A 13128-nucleotide genomic window follows, 5' to 3' on the forward strand; every position below is an offset into this window, starting at 1 on the left:
TCATTGGGCAACATCAAGAGACATATTAACAATTGACTGGATGTGAGTCACTGTCTTCATGCACAATCTTGGCTCTTAAAGAGAATGCACTAGTTCTGTATGAAGAGCTGTATGCATCAGCTTGCTTCTAAATGCATCAAAAGTAATTTCAAAACTATTTAGAAAGTCTTCATTTACAAGTCACCAGCCGGTACCTGATGTGAAATACTGAGCGTTTCTGCCAACGTGCTAATCTGACTCAAGATACTGAAATCTTCCTCCAGTCGATTTAGAGTTTTCTGGATGCTTTCTCGGTTGGTAGCTTGGGAAGAGCCTACAACATACAGAGCAATATTAACATCAGAATTCGAAAGACATCAAAACAGAAGTAATTTACTCAATGACGATTGAAGATGATGTTCCAACAATATCCTAACAACCTTTATGTAGAGCAGGCAGTTCTGGTGTAACATCTGTTTCCATAACCCGAATTGGTTATAATGTGATTAATGGATTAGGGAACACTGTTTGTATGATGTGGGTCGCAATGGTTATAGTGCGATCGTGATTGGGAAAATTTGTTTAAATCTGTGCTTTGAAGGCAACTACAGCCTGTTCTGCTGTAACGTGACTTTTAATAACGTGAGGTTTCTTGGGAACATAACTTTCATGTTATAGCAGATATGTAAGAACATATCAAACAGGAGCAGGAATAGGCCAAATGGCTCTTTAAGCCTGACCCATCATTCTTCGAGTTCATGGCTGATCTTCTAACTCAGCGCTATTTTCCTCCACTATCCCTATATCCCTGATTGCTTTCATATCTAAAAATCTATTGGCCTCTGTTCTGAATGATCTCAATGACTGAGCCTCCACAACCCTTGGGATAGAGAATTCCAATGACATGGCAAAGTCACCAAAGACAGCTGTAATCAGAGAAAAACTGATCCCAAGAAGAAGGATTCAGGGAGCGGGTTACCAAAAGCTTGGTCAAAGACCAGGTATTTGCAAGTGTCTGAAAAGAGAGAAAGGTGAAGAAAGAGAGAGAGTTTAGGGAGGAAATTATGAAGGGCCTACGAGACTGAGGGCAAGGTCACCAGTGGTGGGTAAGGGAAGTGGATGGGTGGGAATTACAGGGGATAAACTCTGGGTGAAACCCGAGTTCCCAGCGGATTATAAAGCTTACGGACAATACAGAAATAGCGATGTAAATTATGATCTGATCTCTGGATTCTAATGTAGAAGTTCTGATGCAGTAAAGCTGATAAGCTGATTGTATTTATATATAACATGAAATGGCTAATTGAACATTATCAGTTAAACATAGTGGAGCTGGCACTTTGTTCAGATGACCTTAAGTGTTTTACTCTAGTAACAGCCCAGGAATTCTTTCCTATGAGCCATTTATGGACAGTATGTAACAGAAGCAATGCCCAACAAGATCATTTAATGGAGCACAGATGAATATGTTTTAAACTTTAAGAGAAACCTATCTTAGCATATATGCATATTGATTCCTAGTTTGTAATTCACATTAAAATGAAATTTTAAAATAATAATTAAACATGATCACATATTACAATCTACTTATATAATAAAACATAGAAAATAGAGGCAGGAGTAGGCCATTCAGGCTTGTTCTAGCATTCAATTTGATGATGCTTGATTTTCTACTTCAATACTCTGTTCCTTCTTTCTCCTCCTGTGCTTTGATTCCATTTAGCATTAAGAAATACATTCATCTCCTCTCAAATATATTTAATTACTGCCACTGCCTTCTGTGGGAGAGATTCCAATGGGTTCATCTATCTCTGTGTGAAGAAATCTTTCCTGATCTTGGTTTTAAATGATACACTGTATATCTCGAGGCAATGAACACCCTTCCTTCCCCCTCCCCCAGCCCAATTGTCCAATTAAATTCCTGTTTTGTGAAAAGAGTCCTCTAATCCTGAGACATGTTCTTTCACTTTTCAGTGGATACCCTGGGATTAGAATTCTTACAGTCTTTTCAATGGATGTCTTGGGATTAGAAGTCTTTTTTCTTATATTCATTTCCTTATATTCGAATCATACAGAATAATCACTGGGTATTTCACATTTGAAAAAAAGATAATGGAAACAGCAGAGCCAATTTAGTCCCACAATGGTGTGCAAAACCTCTGTGGATCAACTAGTTTTATTTAAAACTACTGTATTTTCTCACTGATGGATTACAAAAATTCTGCTGTTTATCTCATTCTTTGATCTTTGGTCAGCTAAGCGAGCAATTGGTGTGGTTGGCTGCATTTACTCATGATAACTCAGCTAAATTGGAAACTCAGAATGAATGTTAAATCCTTTGAGAATCCCAAAAGCCACTTCATGAACTCATCCACTGAAGTGGTCACCCCCTTACAAAGGCAATTTATTGTAACAGAAATGAAAATTGGCCTGACAGTCCACACTTTCTTCCTACTTCCGTCTTTCCTTCTTAGCCTAATTATCTCAGACATGTTTTGGCTCCTCGCTTTTTAAAGTCTGCAGACATTCTCTCTTGGGGGGGGGGGGGGGGCTAAGATTATATTAAAAACAGCTTTTAACCCACAGTTTGGACTCCTATTTATAAACAAGCATTGTGTCTGAGAAGGATAAGATATTGGCAGAAAAGATTCAGAATATGTCACAAACCTTTTACAATATCCAAGTCCTCCAGCGGCAGTTTCCAGAGGAACTTGTACTTGCTTGCAGTGTCAATCACACTCCCAGCTGTGTATCTAGTTGAACAAAACAGTCAATGGAGGTGAAGATTTTGGCTTAGTTTCATTTTCATTTCTTTTTCAGTTTTTATTCACGTTCAGCAAAATTGGGTATCATTAGTGGTTAAGAAATTATTCACTCAAAGCGAGAAATTTCTATCTGTATAAATACAACCAAATCAGAATTATGTTCCCTGGGAATAATAACTATTATTTCTGTTTCTGTTGCTTGTCTATAATTACAATTATGGATTAGTTCAGGCTCTAGCTCGATAATTTCTTTGACAGACTCTTTACTTTGTAATCTTGTTTTATATTTTGTTTTTACTCCATTTTTGCCTATACTCTTACTCTTCCGTTCTTTTGCACCACCCTCATCCACTGACCAACACATGCCATGGGTAAATGGGAATGATCAGTAGACTTTATGAGGGTTTATGTGTGGCATTCTTAAAGCAAAGGTATGAAAATCTAAATACTGCATGGTAGATATTTATTCCCAGAGATTAAAGAAGACTTTCCAGATAGGCCCTTGGGATTTTTGTTGGGTTTTATCTACTCCAGCTGGAAAATGGAAGTCCTAATTGTACATGAAGGTGAAGGTTCGGGATTAAGTGACTGTAAAGCGATATAGATAGGTTAAACGAGAGGGTAAGAAGTTGGCAAATTGAGCATAATGTGGAAAAATGTGAGGTTCTCCACTCTGGAAGGAAGACATTTTTACTTAAATGGAATGAGACTATGAAATGTTGTGGTACGAAGGACCTGGGGCTGCTAGTGCTTGAAAGCCAAGAAATTAGAATACAGGTAAGCAAGTAGCTATGAAGGCTAATAGCATGCTGGCCTTAGTTGTAAAGGGTATGGAGGGTAAAAGTAGAAATGTTTTGCTGCAACTGTACAGGGTGTTGCTGAGTCCACACCTCCAGTACTGCATATAGTTTTGGCCTCCATTTTTAAGGAAACACGTACTTGCATTGGAGATAGTACGGCGAAGATTTGATTTATTCTTGGGATGAAGGGGTTGTTGTCCATTGAAAGTTTGAGCAGTTTAGACCTATACTCATCAGAGTTGAGCAGAGCTGGAGATGATCAGATTGATTCTGAGGAGTACCGATAAGTGGATGCTGAGATGTTTCTCCTAATGGAGCTATCTATCCCAGGGAACATAGTTTCAGAATAAGGGATTGTCCACAGATGACAGGGAAGTTCTTCTCCAAGAGCATCATGAATATTTTGATTTCTGTACACTGGAGCTACAGAGGCAAAATTATTGAATATATTCATGGCAGAGATAGAAGTCATTTAAATTTAGAGGCGAGGGGTGTGGAGAAAGAGAAGAGAATGGTGCAATCTAAGATTGGATCTTACTGAAAGGTGGAGAAAGATTGGGGGCCGTTCAGCCTACTCCTGTTTCTGTTTATGAAGTCCTTATGCAGAGTACTATTCCAATGGAGAAAGTGTGATTTTCAAGAGGGGACTATTGCTGGGAGAAGTGCTCCACCAGATGTGCCAACAGATATCCATACTTCCATTGGAACATAAGACAACTGGCCCTCACCGGCCTGAGATGTCTTATGGCCTATTCCTGCTCTTATTCATTATGCTCTTGGATCCTTGTCAGATAATGATCAAAGTTCAGATGATAGAGCAGATGTTTTGAGCTATTGCCCATAGATGAAAAGTGCAGGGGAGCTCTTTGTGGATTGCAGATAGATACAGGGAGTACGTCACGGAATCATAGAACAGTTATAGCATGGAAGGAGGCCAGTTGGTCTGTCAAGTTTGCTCTGTATATGAGCAATCCAGCTCGTCCTACTTCCTCTGCCTTCTCCTCATAAACCTGAAAATTCTTTCCTTTCAGTTACTTATCTAGTTCCCTTCTGAATGACACATTGAATCGGTCTCCTCTGCTACTCTGGCTGTGCATAGCAGACCCTAACTGTGTAAAAAGACTTTTCCTTGTGTCACCTCTAGTCCTTTTGCCAATCACCTTCTTCCATGTCCCATAACTCTTTTCCCCTTAACCAATAGGAATGGAGGCACAAGAGACTGCAAATACTGTAATCTGGAGCAAGAAACAAACTGCCATTGCAGATATGATAGAGGCGTTTAAGAGGCTCTTTGATAGGCACATGAACGTGCAGAGAATGGAGGGATATGGACCACGTGCAGACAGAAGGGAATAGTTTAATTAGGTGTGCTTAGCTTAATTAGTTCAGCACAACATCGTGAGCCGAAGGGCCTGTTTCTGTGCTGCACTGTTTTATATTCTGTGCTGGAGGAACTCAGCAGGTCAGGCAGCATATGTGGAGGCAGAGGGATGGTCAATGCTTCATGTTGAGAACCTGCATCAGGACTCCTAACCCTAACTCTCACCCTAATCAATAGGAACAGTTTTCTCTATCTTCTTTGTCTATGCTCTTCATGATTATAAATACCTCTATCAGATCTCCCTGCAACCTCCTCGTTTCCAAGAAGACTCCCAGTGTCTCCGGTACATTCTAACTAATGTCCCCTATCCCTGGAATCATTTTGGTAGTTCTATTCTGCACACCCCCAAAGCCTTTATATCTTCCCTAAAGTGTGGTGCCCAGAAGTAAACACAGTAGTCCAGTTGTGGCTGAACCAATGTTTTATCAAGTTTCATTGGTATTTGGACCACCTTGATATGAGAGTACTTGGAAATGGATACCCTGATGTTGCCTTTTCAATTAACAAGAGATTGCATAATTGAAGAAGCAGCTGACAGACCCAACAACCAACCATTTATCCTATAGGTTGATTATCTTGTATTGAAAATGTTTAATCATTGGTGAAAACGAAACACTGTCATTGAGTTATGTGCGAGATGACATTTGTAAGATTGCAAGTTTCTTTCAGTAATTCCTAGTTTCAGGAAAAAGGGTGGAAATTGGCGGGAAGCGTTGAGAGAAATGTGTCCTTTGGTTACCAGTGCTAAAGGATTCCACGAGCAGTGGTTGCTGATTGTACTCAGCTCCACAAATTCAGTTCTGATGACATCAATGGGACCAAGGGGTGGGAGGCAAGGACAACTGGTGACTAAAGCTCTTGCACATGTTTAGGGCTGTCAATGGAGGTTCTTCCCCAATGTTCCTCAGTGGTGTCTCTGCTACCCCAATGGAAGAAAGTCAGTCGTACAATTCATTTTGTATGGGATCAGTTGTATTGGCCCATCCATAAATTCAATTTCATGGCCTGGAAAACAATTCCAAATCCACCTCAAGTGTTGCGAAAGAATACCCATTCTGCAAGTAAACAGTTTCTACTGGAGAGAGGTTGCATACTCACAGACTCATGGAACTCCGCCGTAGAGAGCCGGTCTTACGTTTCAAGGTCGTGCAGATCAGAAGGTCAGTGAACAGAAAGAGCGAGCGTTCCTTCTTGCTGCTTACTGTTTTCTGGGCATGAAAAACACAGCAAAATAGAAACATATCAGGGCAACAAGTGACAAGTTTTTAATGCGACATATGTGACGTATTTTGCACAATTTAAGGATAAATTTGATTTTGTGATGGTTTCAAGGACTTGCATCTTTAGGGAGTTATACCTGTCTCCATGATAAGTGGATCATCCATCAACCACTGACAGACGATATCGATCCACCAATAGAATGACAATAAGTTGACCTTTCATTTGAGTCACTGCGTTTGTTGGTTAGACACCTCTCCCTTTTTTGAAATGCTGACAGGGAGGAAGGAAAGAGGACAGGAAAGCAGAACAGGGCCATGGAATCCAGCAAGCTCAGGGGCATGAAGGCCTGTAAAAATTAACAACAGAACCTGTTCTCTTGTTCCACTTGTTTCTGTCAGCAATTTAAACTGACAACCTGGTCAATAGTCGGCGTTGAAAATCCAATGGCACAAGACTGCAGCCTGGGACCTTTGGGAAGGTGGGTTATGTTAGAACATTACCCTTCTAAAAACAGAGTGGGCCCTTATCTACATTCTCTATTGATTCAACACAGAATTACCCTGCCCTACCCAAGATGGTCCCCTCCATCCCCATAACCAAAGCAAAGAGGTTCTGTTTACCCTGCTGTGCCTTGTGTTATTGACAAGAATTAGAGTTGGGCAAAGTTCTTACCACTTCAATCACCATCTCCTGTCTTAAGAATTTTCTATGAGGAACCAGAAGCTGTAGAAAAAAATAAGGAAATATACCATTACAACTCTGAAATTTCACAGTGGAAAAAAGGAAAAACTTATCATAGTGATTACAAATAATAACATTTAATGAACCATGGCCTCTCTCAAAATGTAGAGGAATAGGTAGGGAAGTTGGCCAATCAGCCCTCAAAACTTGATCTATCATTCAAAGAAAGCATGATCGTGGCTAATCTGTAACTTAACTTTATTCACTCTAAACCCTTTAATGCCTTCGAGTGAAAAAATTAAGCTGAGATCTCGTATAATATTTTGTAAGGGGTTCCACACTTCTATCTTTGTAGCTGTGAAGCAATATTTCCTCTCCTGCATAGCTTGGCTCTGAATTTAAGGTAATGTTTCTTTGTCTTCACCAATAGAAAATAAATTTCTTTTTTACCTTATCAAATTCATTCATCATCCTAAATGATAAGTCAACTTTTCAGCTTTTACATTGTAGAGAATGTAATTTACATAATTTAACTTTAAGAATCCTGGCGATATTAATTGAACTCCTTCTAAAATCAATAGATTCCTCCTAAGGTGCAATATCACAAACTCTACACAAGGTACCAGTTGTGGTGTAACCAGAGCTGTGTGTAGTTCTGGTACAACTTCCTCTCTTTTATTGTCTCGCAGTCTAGACATAAAAGCCAGTGTTCCATATGCCTGTTCTTATTTTTAACCTGACACATCCTTTTGGTGATCTGCGTACATGGGCCCTCAGTCTCTTTTCACCATTTATTGATTTATTTTAATTGGGTCCATAATGGTTGACACCACACTCGCCTGCATAAACATCTATCTTTTAGTCTGACCACTCACTTAATCCATCTTCGTAATTTTCTGTTCACGTCTACACAACTTACTGAGGCACCAAACTTGCTCTCCAGAAGGATCATAAAGTCATACAGCATGGAAACAGGTCCTTCAGCCCACAAAGTCAGTGCCAACCATCAAGCACCCATTTACACTGATGCCATTTTATTCACCCCACATTCCCATCAACTACCCCTCCAGATTCTACCACCCACTTACACACAAAGATAAATTTACAGTCGCCCAACTAACCTAACCTGGGATGTAGGAGGAAACTGGAGCACTTGGAGAAAATCCATGTAGTCACAGGGAGAGCATACAAACTCCAGACAGCACCAGAGGTCAGTATTGAACCCAGGTCATTGGAGCTGTGAGGCAGCAGCTACAACAGCTGTACCACTCTAGTTTGTTTTTCAAGTCATTATGAAACATTACATATAGTTGAGGCTCTAGCACCCATTGCAATACCATATCTCATTTTTTGTGTTGCTCCAGATTCCAGCATCTCCAGTCTCTTGTGTTTCCACATCTCTAGTCACTTCATTTTGATTCCGGTATATATAGTTGGCTTGCAATTTTCCAATCCAAAGAAACAATTCCAGAATTGAAAGAGCTTTGGAAGATTATGGGCAAAGTGTTTGCAATTTCCTCGCCTATTTCCTGTAAAACCCTGGGATGGAAACCAACAGACCTTGGAGATTTGTTAGCTTCGAGTGCCACTATTTCCCTAGCACTGTTTCCTTGTTAACATTAGCTTTACCATGTTCCGGTCCTTCATTCATTATTATTTTCCCTGGAAAGTTGGATACATTATCCTCTTCCTCTACTGTGAAGACCAACACACTGTAATTTTTCAATAATTCTGTCATTTCTTTATTTTCATTTGAAACACTACCCACATCTGTTTTTAAATATCCCACATTACCCCCATGGACACTTCTTATTCTTAGATAATTGCAAAAATTTAGTCTTGGAACTGGATTTGAGTAAACCAATTGGTGCCCATTTTCTTTGCTGTTAATAGCACAGAGCATAATTTGCAGAATCTGCACACAGTTTCTGCGGAAATCCTGCCCATCAGGAAATTGGACTGGACATTTTCTGCAATGATTCACCCTCATGCTGATGCCATTTAATAATGTCACCAATATGTGCCCTGTGTTACATTTGCATAATAGCTGAAATTGGATGAAAGAAACAATATTTATGGCCTGCTAATTAACACAAAATTCAGCAAGAGGTGCAACATGACGCAAATAGCAAAGTTGCTTGATTTAAAGGAACTTTGATGGGACATTGTCTTTTAATTTATTTTAATTGGGTCCATAATGGTTGACACCACACTCGCCTGCATAAACATCTATCTTTTAGTCTGACCACTCACTTAATCCATCTTCGTAATTTTCTGTTCACGTCTACACAACTTACTGAGGCACCAAACTTGCTCTCCAGAAGGATCATAAAGTCATACAGCAAATAGCAAAGTTGCTTGATTTAAAGGAACTTTGATGGGACATTGTCTTTTGATTTATTTTAATTGGGTCCATAATGGTTGACACCACACTCGCCTGCATAAACATCTATCTTTTAGTCTGACCACTCACTTAATCCATCTTCGTAATTTTCTGTTCACGTCTACACAACTTACTGAGGCACCAAACTTGCTCTCCAGAAGGATCATAAAGTCATACAGCATGGAAACAGGTCCTTCAGCCCACAAAGTCAGTGCCAACCATCAAGCACCCATTTACACTGATGCCATTTTATTCACCACACATTCCCATCAACTACCCCTCACTGTTTCAACTGAATTTTATTTTAATAAAATATATGGGAAACCCATGGTATTGACTGGGATCACGGTCCCTGGCTCATCCCTGGCCCAATCACAGACGCCAATCTCGTTCCCTGACCTAACCAGATTGATCACAGCCAAACATGTCTCTCAGCTCCCTTGGCCTGAACTCCACTGGTCAGTTGATTGGCACTGAAACCTTTCACCCTCACCTCTTCCGGTTTCCACTCTTACGACCTCTGGTCTCCCCTCCCCTTCAGTCACTGAGCCCAACCCTCCATAGATTCCTCCCACCCACCCCTCCATTTTCTGCACTCGTGCTGTTTCCTGAAATCCTCCAACCTTTCACTCAACTCAATGCTGCTATGGAGACAGCCCTTGCATAGCATTGACCTACTTCCCATGGGTCAGGGGACAAACACCATTGCTGCCGTGAGCCCAGCAATTAATAGTCTGTGGAAACTGCATGGGATGGGTCTTAACATCTTTAGAAGCATGGATACTGTATTAAAACTTTCTTAAATCAAGGATGTCCAATTCTCTGATTTTTTTTGTGAATTCAACTTAGGTCATATTTCTAGCACTCATTTAGCCCACCAAAAATGTGGAAAATCCAGTTTCTAGGCAAATTTTTGGCATCAAGTATGCCAACTAAAGCTTGTGGCTGGTAGGATCTCAGAGCCAGTTAATTGCAGAAGTTCCCAGAACTGGTGACACCTTGCTTCTTTGCCAACCATTACTGTCTTATCTGGTAAGCAGAGCAAAAAATATTAACATCATACGGTGCCTTTCATGACCCCAGCCTTGTTCTAATGAAGGACCTGAACCCGCAGCCATCTGACTCAGAAGCAAGAGTGTTAATCATTGCAAGATACACAGTAGTGAATAAGAACTTAGATCAGAACAACATGAAGACTTTATAGAATCAAATAACCTTTCAGTTCAGGAAGAAAGCATAGGGGATACCAGATTATGTTTTATTACCAGAAACGAGCTGCTGGAGCAACTCAGTGGGTCAGGCAGCAACTATGGAGGAAAATAGGCAATCGACGTTTTGGGTCGAGACCCTTCATTTCGTCCCCTCCATTGATGATGCCTGACCTGCTGAGTTCCTCTTGCAGCTCATTCTTTTGCTCCAGATTCCTCCTTCTGCATTCTCCTGTGTCTTTGTGTTTTATTACGTTCAGACCAACTACCTAGTATGGTACTGTAGGTGTGGCATTGGCTCAAATTATTGCCATGATAACTATCTGACTCTAACATTGAACGATTAAAAGAGCGGATATATACTTGTCTGCTTCCAGGATTCATTATAGTGATAAGGAGTAACACGTCTTTTGAATTCTAGTTCCAATTTGCCAACACAGGGAATCATGGCCAACTGTCGTTAAGAGCACGGTAAGGTAAATTCATACAATTTATGGCATAGATTTTCAACTTGCCTCCTGGGCATAAAGCTGACTCAGAGGAATGCCCCCTGCCCCCATCATAGAATTAGCTGATTTTAATTTCCATCTATTTCAATGGGAAGGAGAATCGGTCACTTTCCAGAATGAGCATCAGGTGAAAAATCTATCCTCACTGGTTGCACATTCTGTGATTTCACCTTGACTAACTGGCCAATCCCACCTCAGTACAGCTCCATCTCTACTGAGATGAGGACAAATACAGGAACAGGCAGACCACTGAACCCCTCACATCTGATCTATCTGTCAATGAGATTGTGACAAATCCAAATCTCAACTCCTCTTCTCCTTGGCTTGGTAACACAACCCTTTATACACTTGGTTAACAAAAAACAATGCAGTGCTCTCAGTTTTGAAACATATCTGACCTCAAGACCTTTTTTTTTGGGATTGTGTTCCAGATTACTGCTTCCCTTTGCACTAAAAAGTAAGAGGTCAGAAATCAGGTCACTGTACAATTTTCAAAACTTGGTCAGGGCAGAAATGAGTGGAGGAGATCCTACTGCATATAAACCAGAGAAGATTGGAACATATTAATTAGGAGCCGGAATAGGTCACTTGGCTCCTTGAGCCCTCTCTGCCATTTAATAAGATCGCTATTTATATGACTGTAACCTCAACTCCACTTTCCTGTCTACCCAGGGAAACCTTTCATCTTCTTATCAAGAATCTGTCTACCATTTTATAGCTGCATGGATTCGCAAAACATTAATTGTGCTCACAGTGTCAACTGTTTGATCTTAGAAGTCTATAATAGTTGTACCTCTTCATGGATACGTACGTCCACCATGCCTTCTATATGGGATTCTATCTCTTGCAGGATGCGAGCCTCTTTCTCAGCCTCCTCTGCATTCTTCTTTCCCTTGTTTATCCTTTCAGCCAGCAACTTAATGTACCGCTGTGCTGCAAGTAGGCAGGGGTGGTCCGGGTGATCATCAGGAGTGTGCTTCAGAAGGTCCTGCCACACAGAAAATACAATTAGTTGACTGATTAGATTAAACCACTGTCAGCTGTCTCACTTATCTTGACGTCATCCTTTCTGGCAACATCCTGAAAACTGGTTAAGGTAGTTGTTCCCTGGTGTGGGGAATCGAGCAATAATCAACCCTGGTTTTGATTTCAGTGTTTAAACTAGATCCTAAATTGCTGCGTAAACGGTCAATGCATTCATAAGAAAATATTTCAACTGTTATTCTAGTGTGGGATGTCGCACAAAGAAGTTAAATCTTGGACCACCACTACTGCTGATTGTAATTTTGAGGCTCTTGCATCATTAGAATTGGTGTGAATCCAACCGGAGGAATATTTCTTTCAAATTCCAGTTTGAGTCAAATTTTCAATTTGATGCTCAACCTTTGTAACCGATCCAAAAGAACAAACTCTTTGAGTCATCAGTAAGATTGTGCACAATGAAATTGAACTTGCCAGGTTAATATTGAATTTAAAACACTTAAGAAAGCAGAAACCAATTTAACTGATAATGGCAAACTTGAAGCAAGCCATCAAAGTACTGGCAGTGTGAACAAGTAAAGGCTAAGGATTGTCTCTCATAGTTTTTCTTGCTGTTTCTGAAACTATAATCTTGTTAATATTCAGAAGCCACACTCTTACCTTAAAACCAGGCATCTTCAATATAACTGGTTTCCATCAAAATAAAACCCAGTGTCAGACTGAAATTGTCCATGATCCAGTTGATATATTTATTGCCTTTCTTGATATTGAATCATTGGAGTCAACTAATTCAGCTGCCAAGCAATCTTGGTATCACAGACAGAGTAAGAAATGTGGCTGGGTTCTTAGGCTTGATTATTGTAGCAGGACTCTGCCAGAACACAGATAAACGACGTGCTAGATTCATCTGTGATATCTGCTGGTGTCAGCCTGCCAACACTCCTAACCCAAACTCACATTGGATATTTGGTAATGCAACAGAGGCTTTTCCAGTTCTGTGCAACTATACAATGACAGGAGTTACCAACTTCAGGCAAGCAATGGGCAGTGGGGTGGGATGGGGGTGCGGGCAGGAAAGAAAAATTGGAGGGTGGCTGATCCAAAGAAAGAGAGACAATTCTGAAATAATATTTGACAGTAAAACTAAAATAGAAACAAAATTTATCATGCTCATGGATGATTGTTGCTGTCTATTTGTGGCCAAGCAGGATTGTTGTCTC

General features: G+C 40.4%; 1 protein-coding gene across 2 annotated transcripts in view; it reads right to left on the reverse strand.

The window, feature by feature from the left end:
- LOC127576238 (rho guanine nucleotide exchange factor 17-like) overlaps nucleotides 1-13128 on the reverse strand; it is a 336698-nt gene that overhangs the window by 52155 nt on the left and 271415 nt on the right. Inside the window, exons 6-10 of one of the 2 annotated variants that reach the window (XM_052026676.1) lie at nucleotides 11739-11915; nucleotides 6819-6869; nucleotides 6024-6133; nucleotides 2647-2732; nucleotides 195-313 (exon numbers count right to left, since the gene is read on the reverse strand). In XM_052026676.1, the coding sequence (XP_051882636.1) occupies nucleotides 195-313; nucleotides 2647-2732; nucleotides 6024-6133; nucleotides 6819-6869; nucleotides 11739-11915 (543 nt within the window). Of the gene's footprint in view, nucleotides 1-194; nucleotides 314-2646; nucleotides 2733-6023; nucleotides 6134-6818; nucleotides 6870-11720; nucleotides 11916-13128 lie in introns of both variants that reach the window. The other variant, XM_052026675.1, reaches the window with a different exon arrangement.

Source organism: Pristis pectinata, chromosome 11 (assembly GCF_009764475.1).
Source record: "Pristis pectinata isolate sPriPec2 chromosome 11, sPriPec2.1.pri, whole genome shotgun sequence".
In the NCBI taxonomy this organism is placed as follows: domain Eukaryota; kingdom Metazoa; phylum Chordata; class Chondrichthyes; order Rhinopristiformes; family Pristidae; genus Pristis; species Pristis pectinata.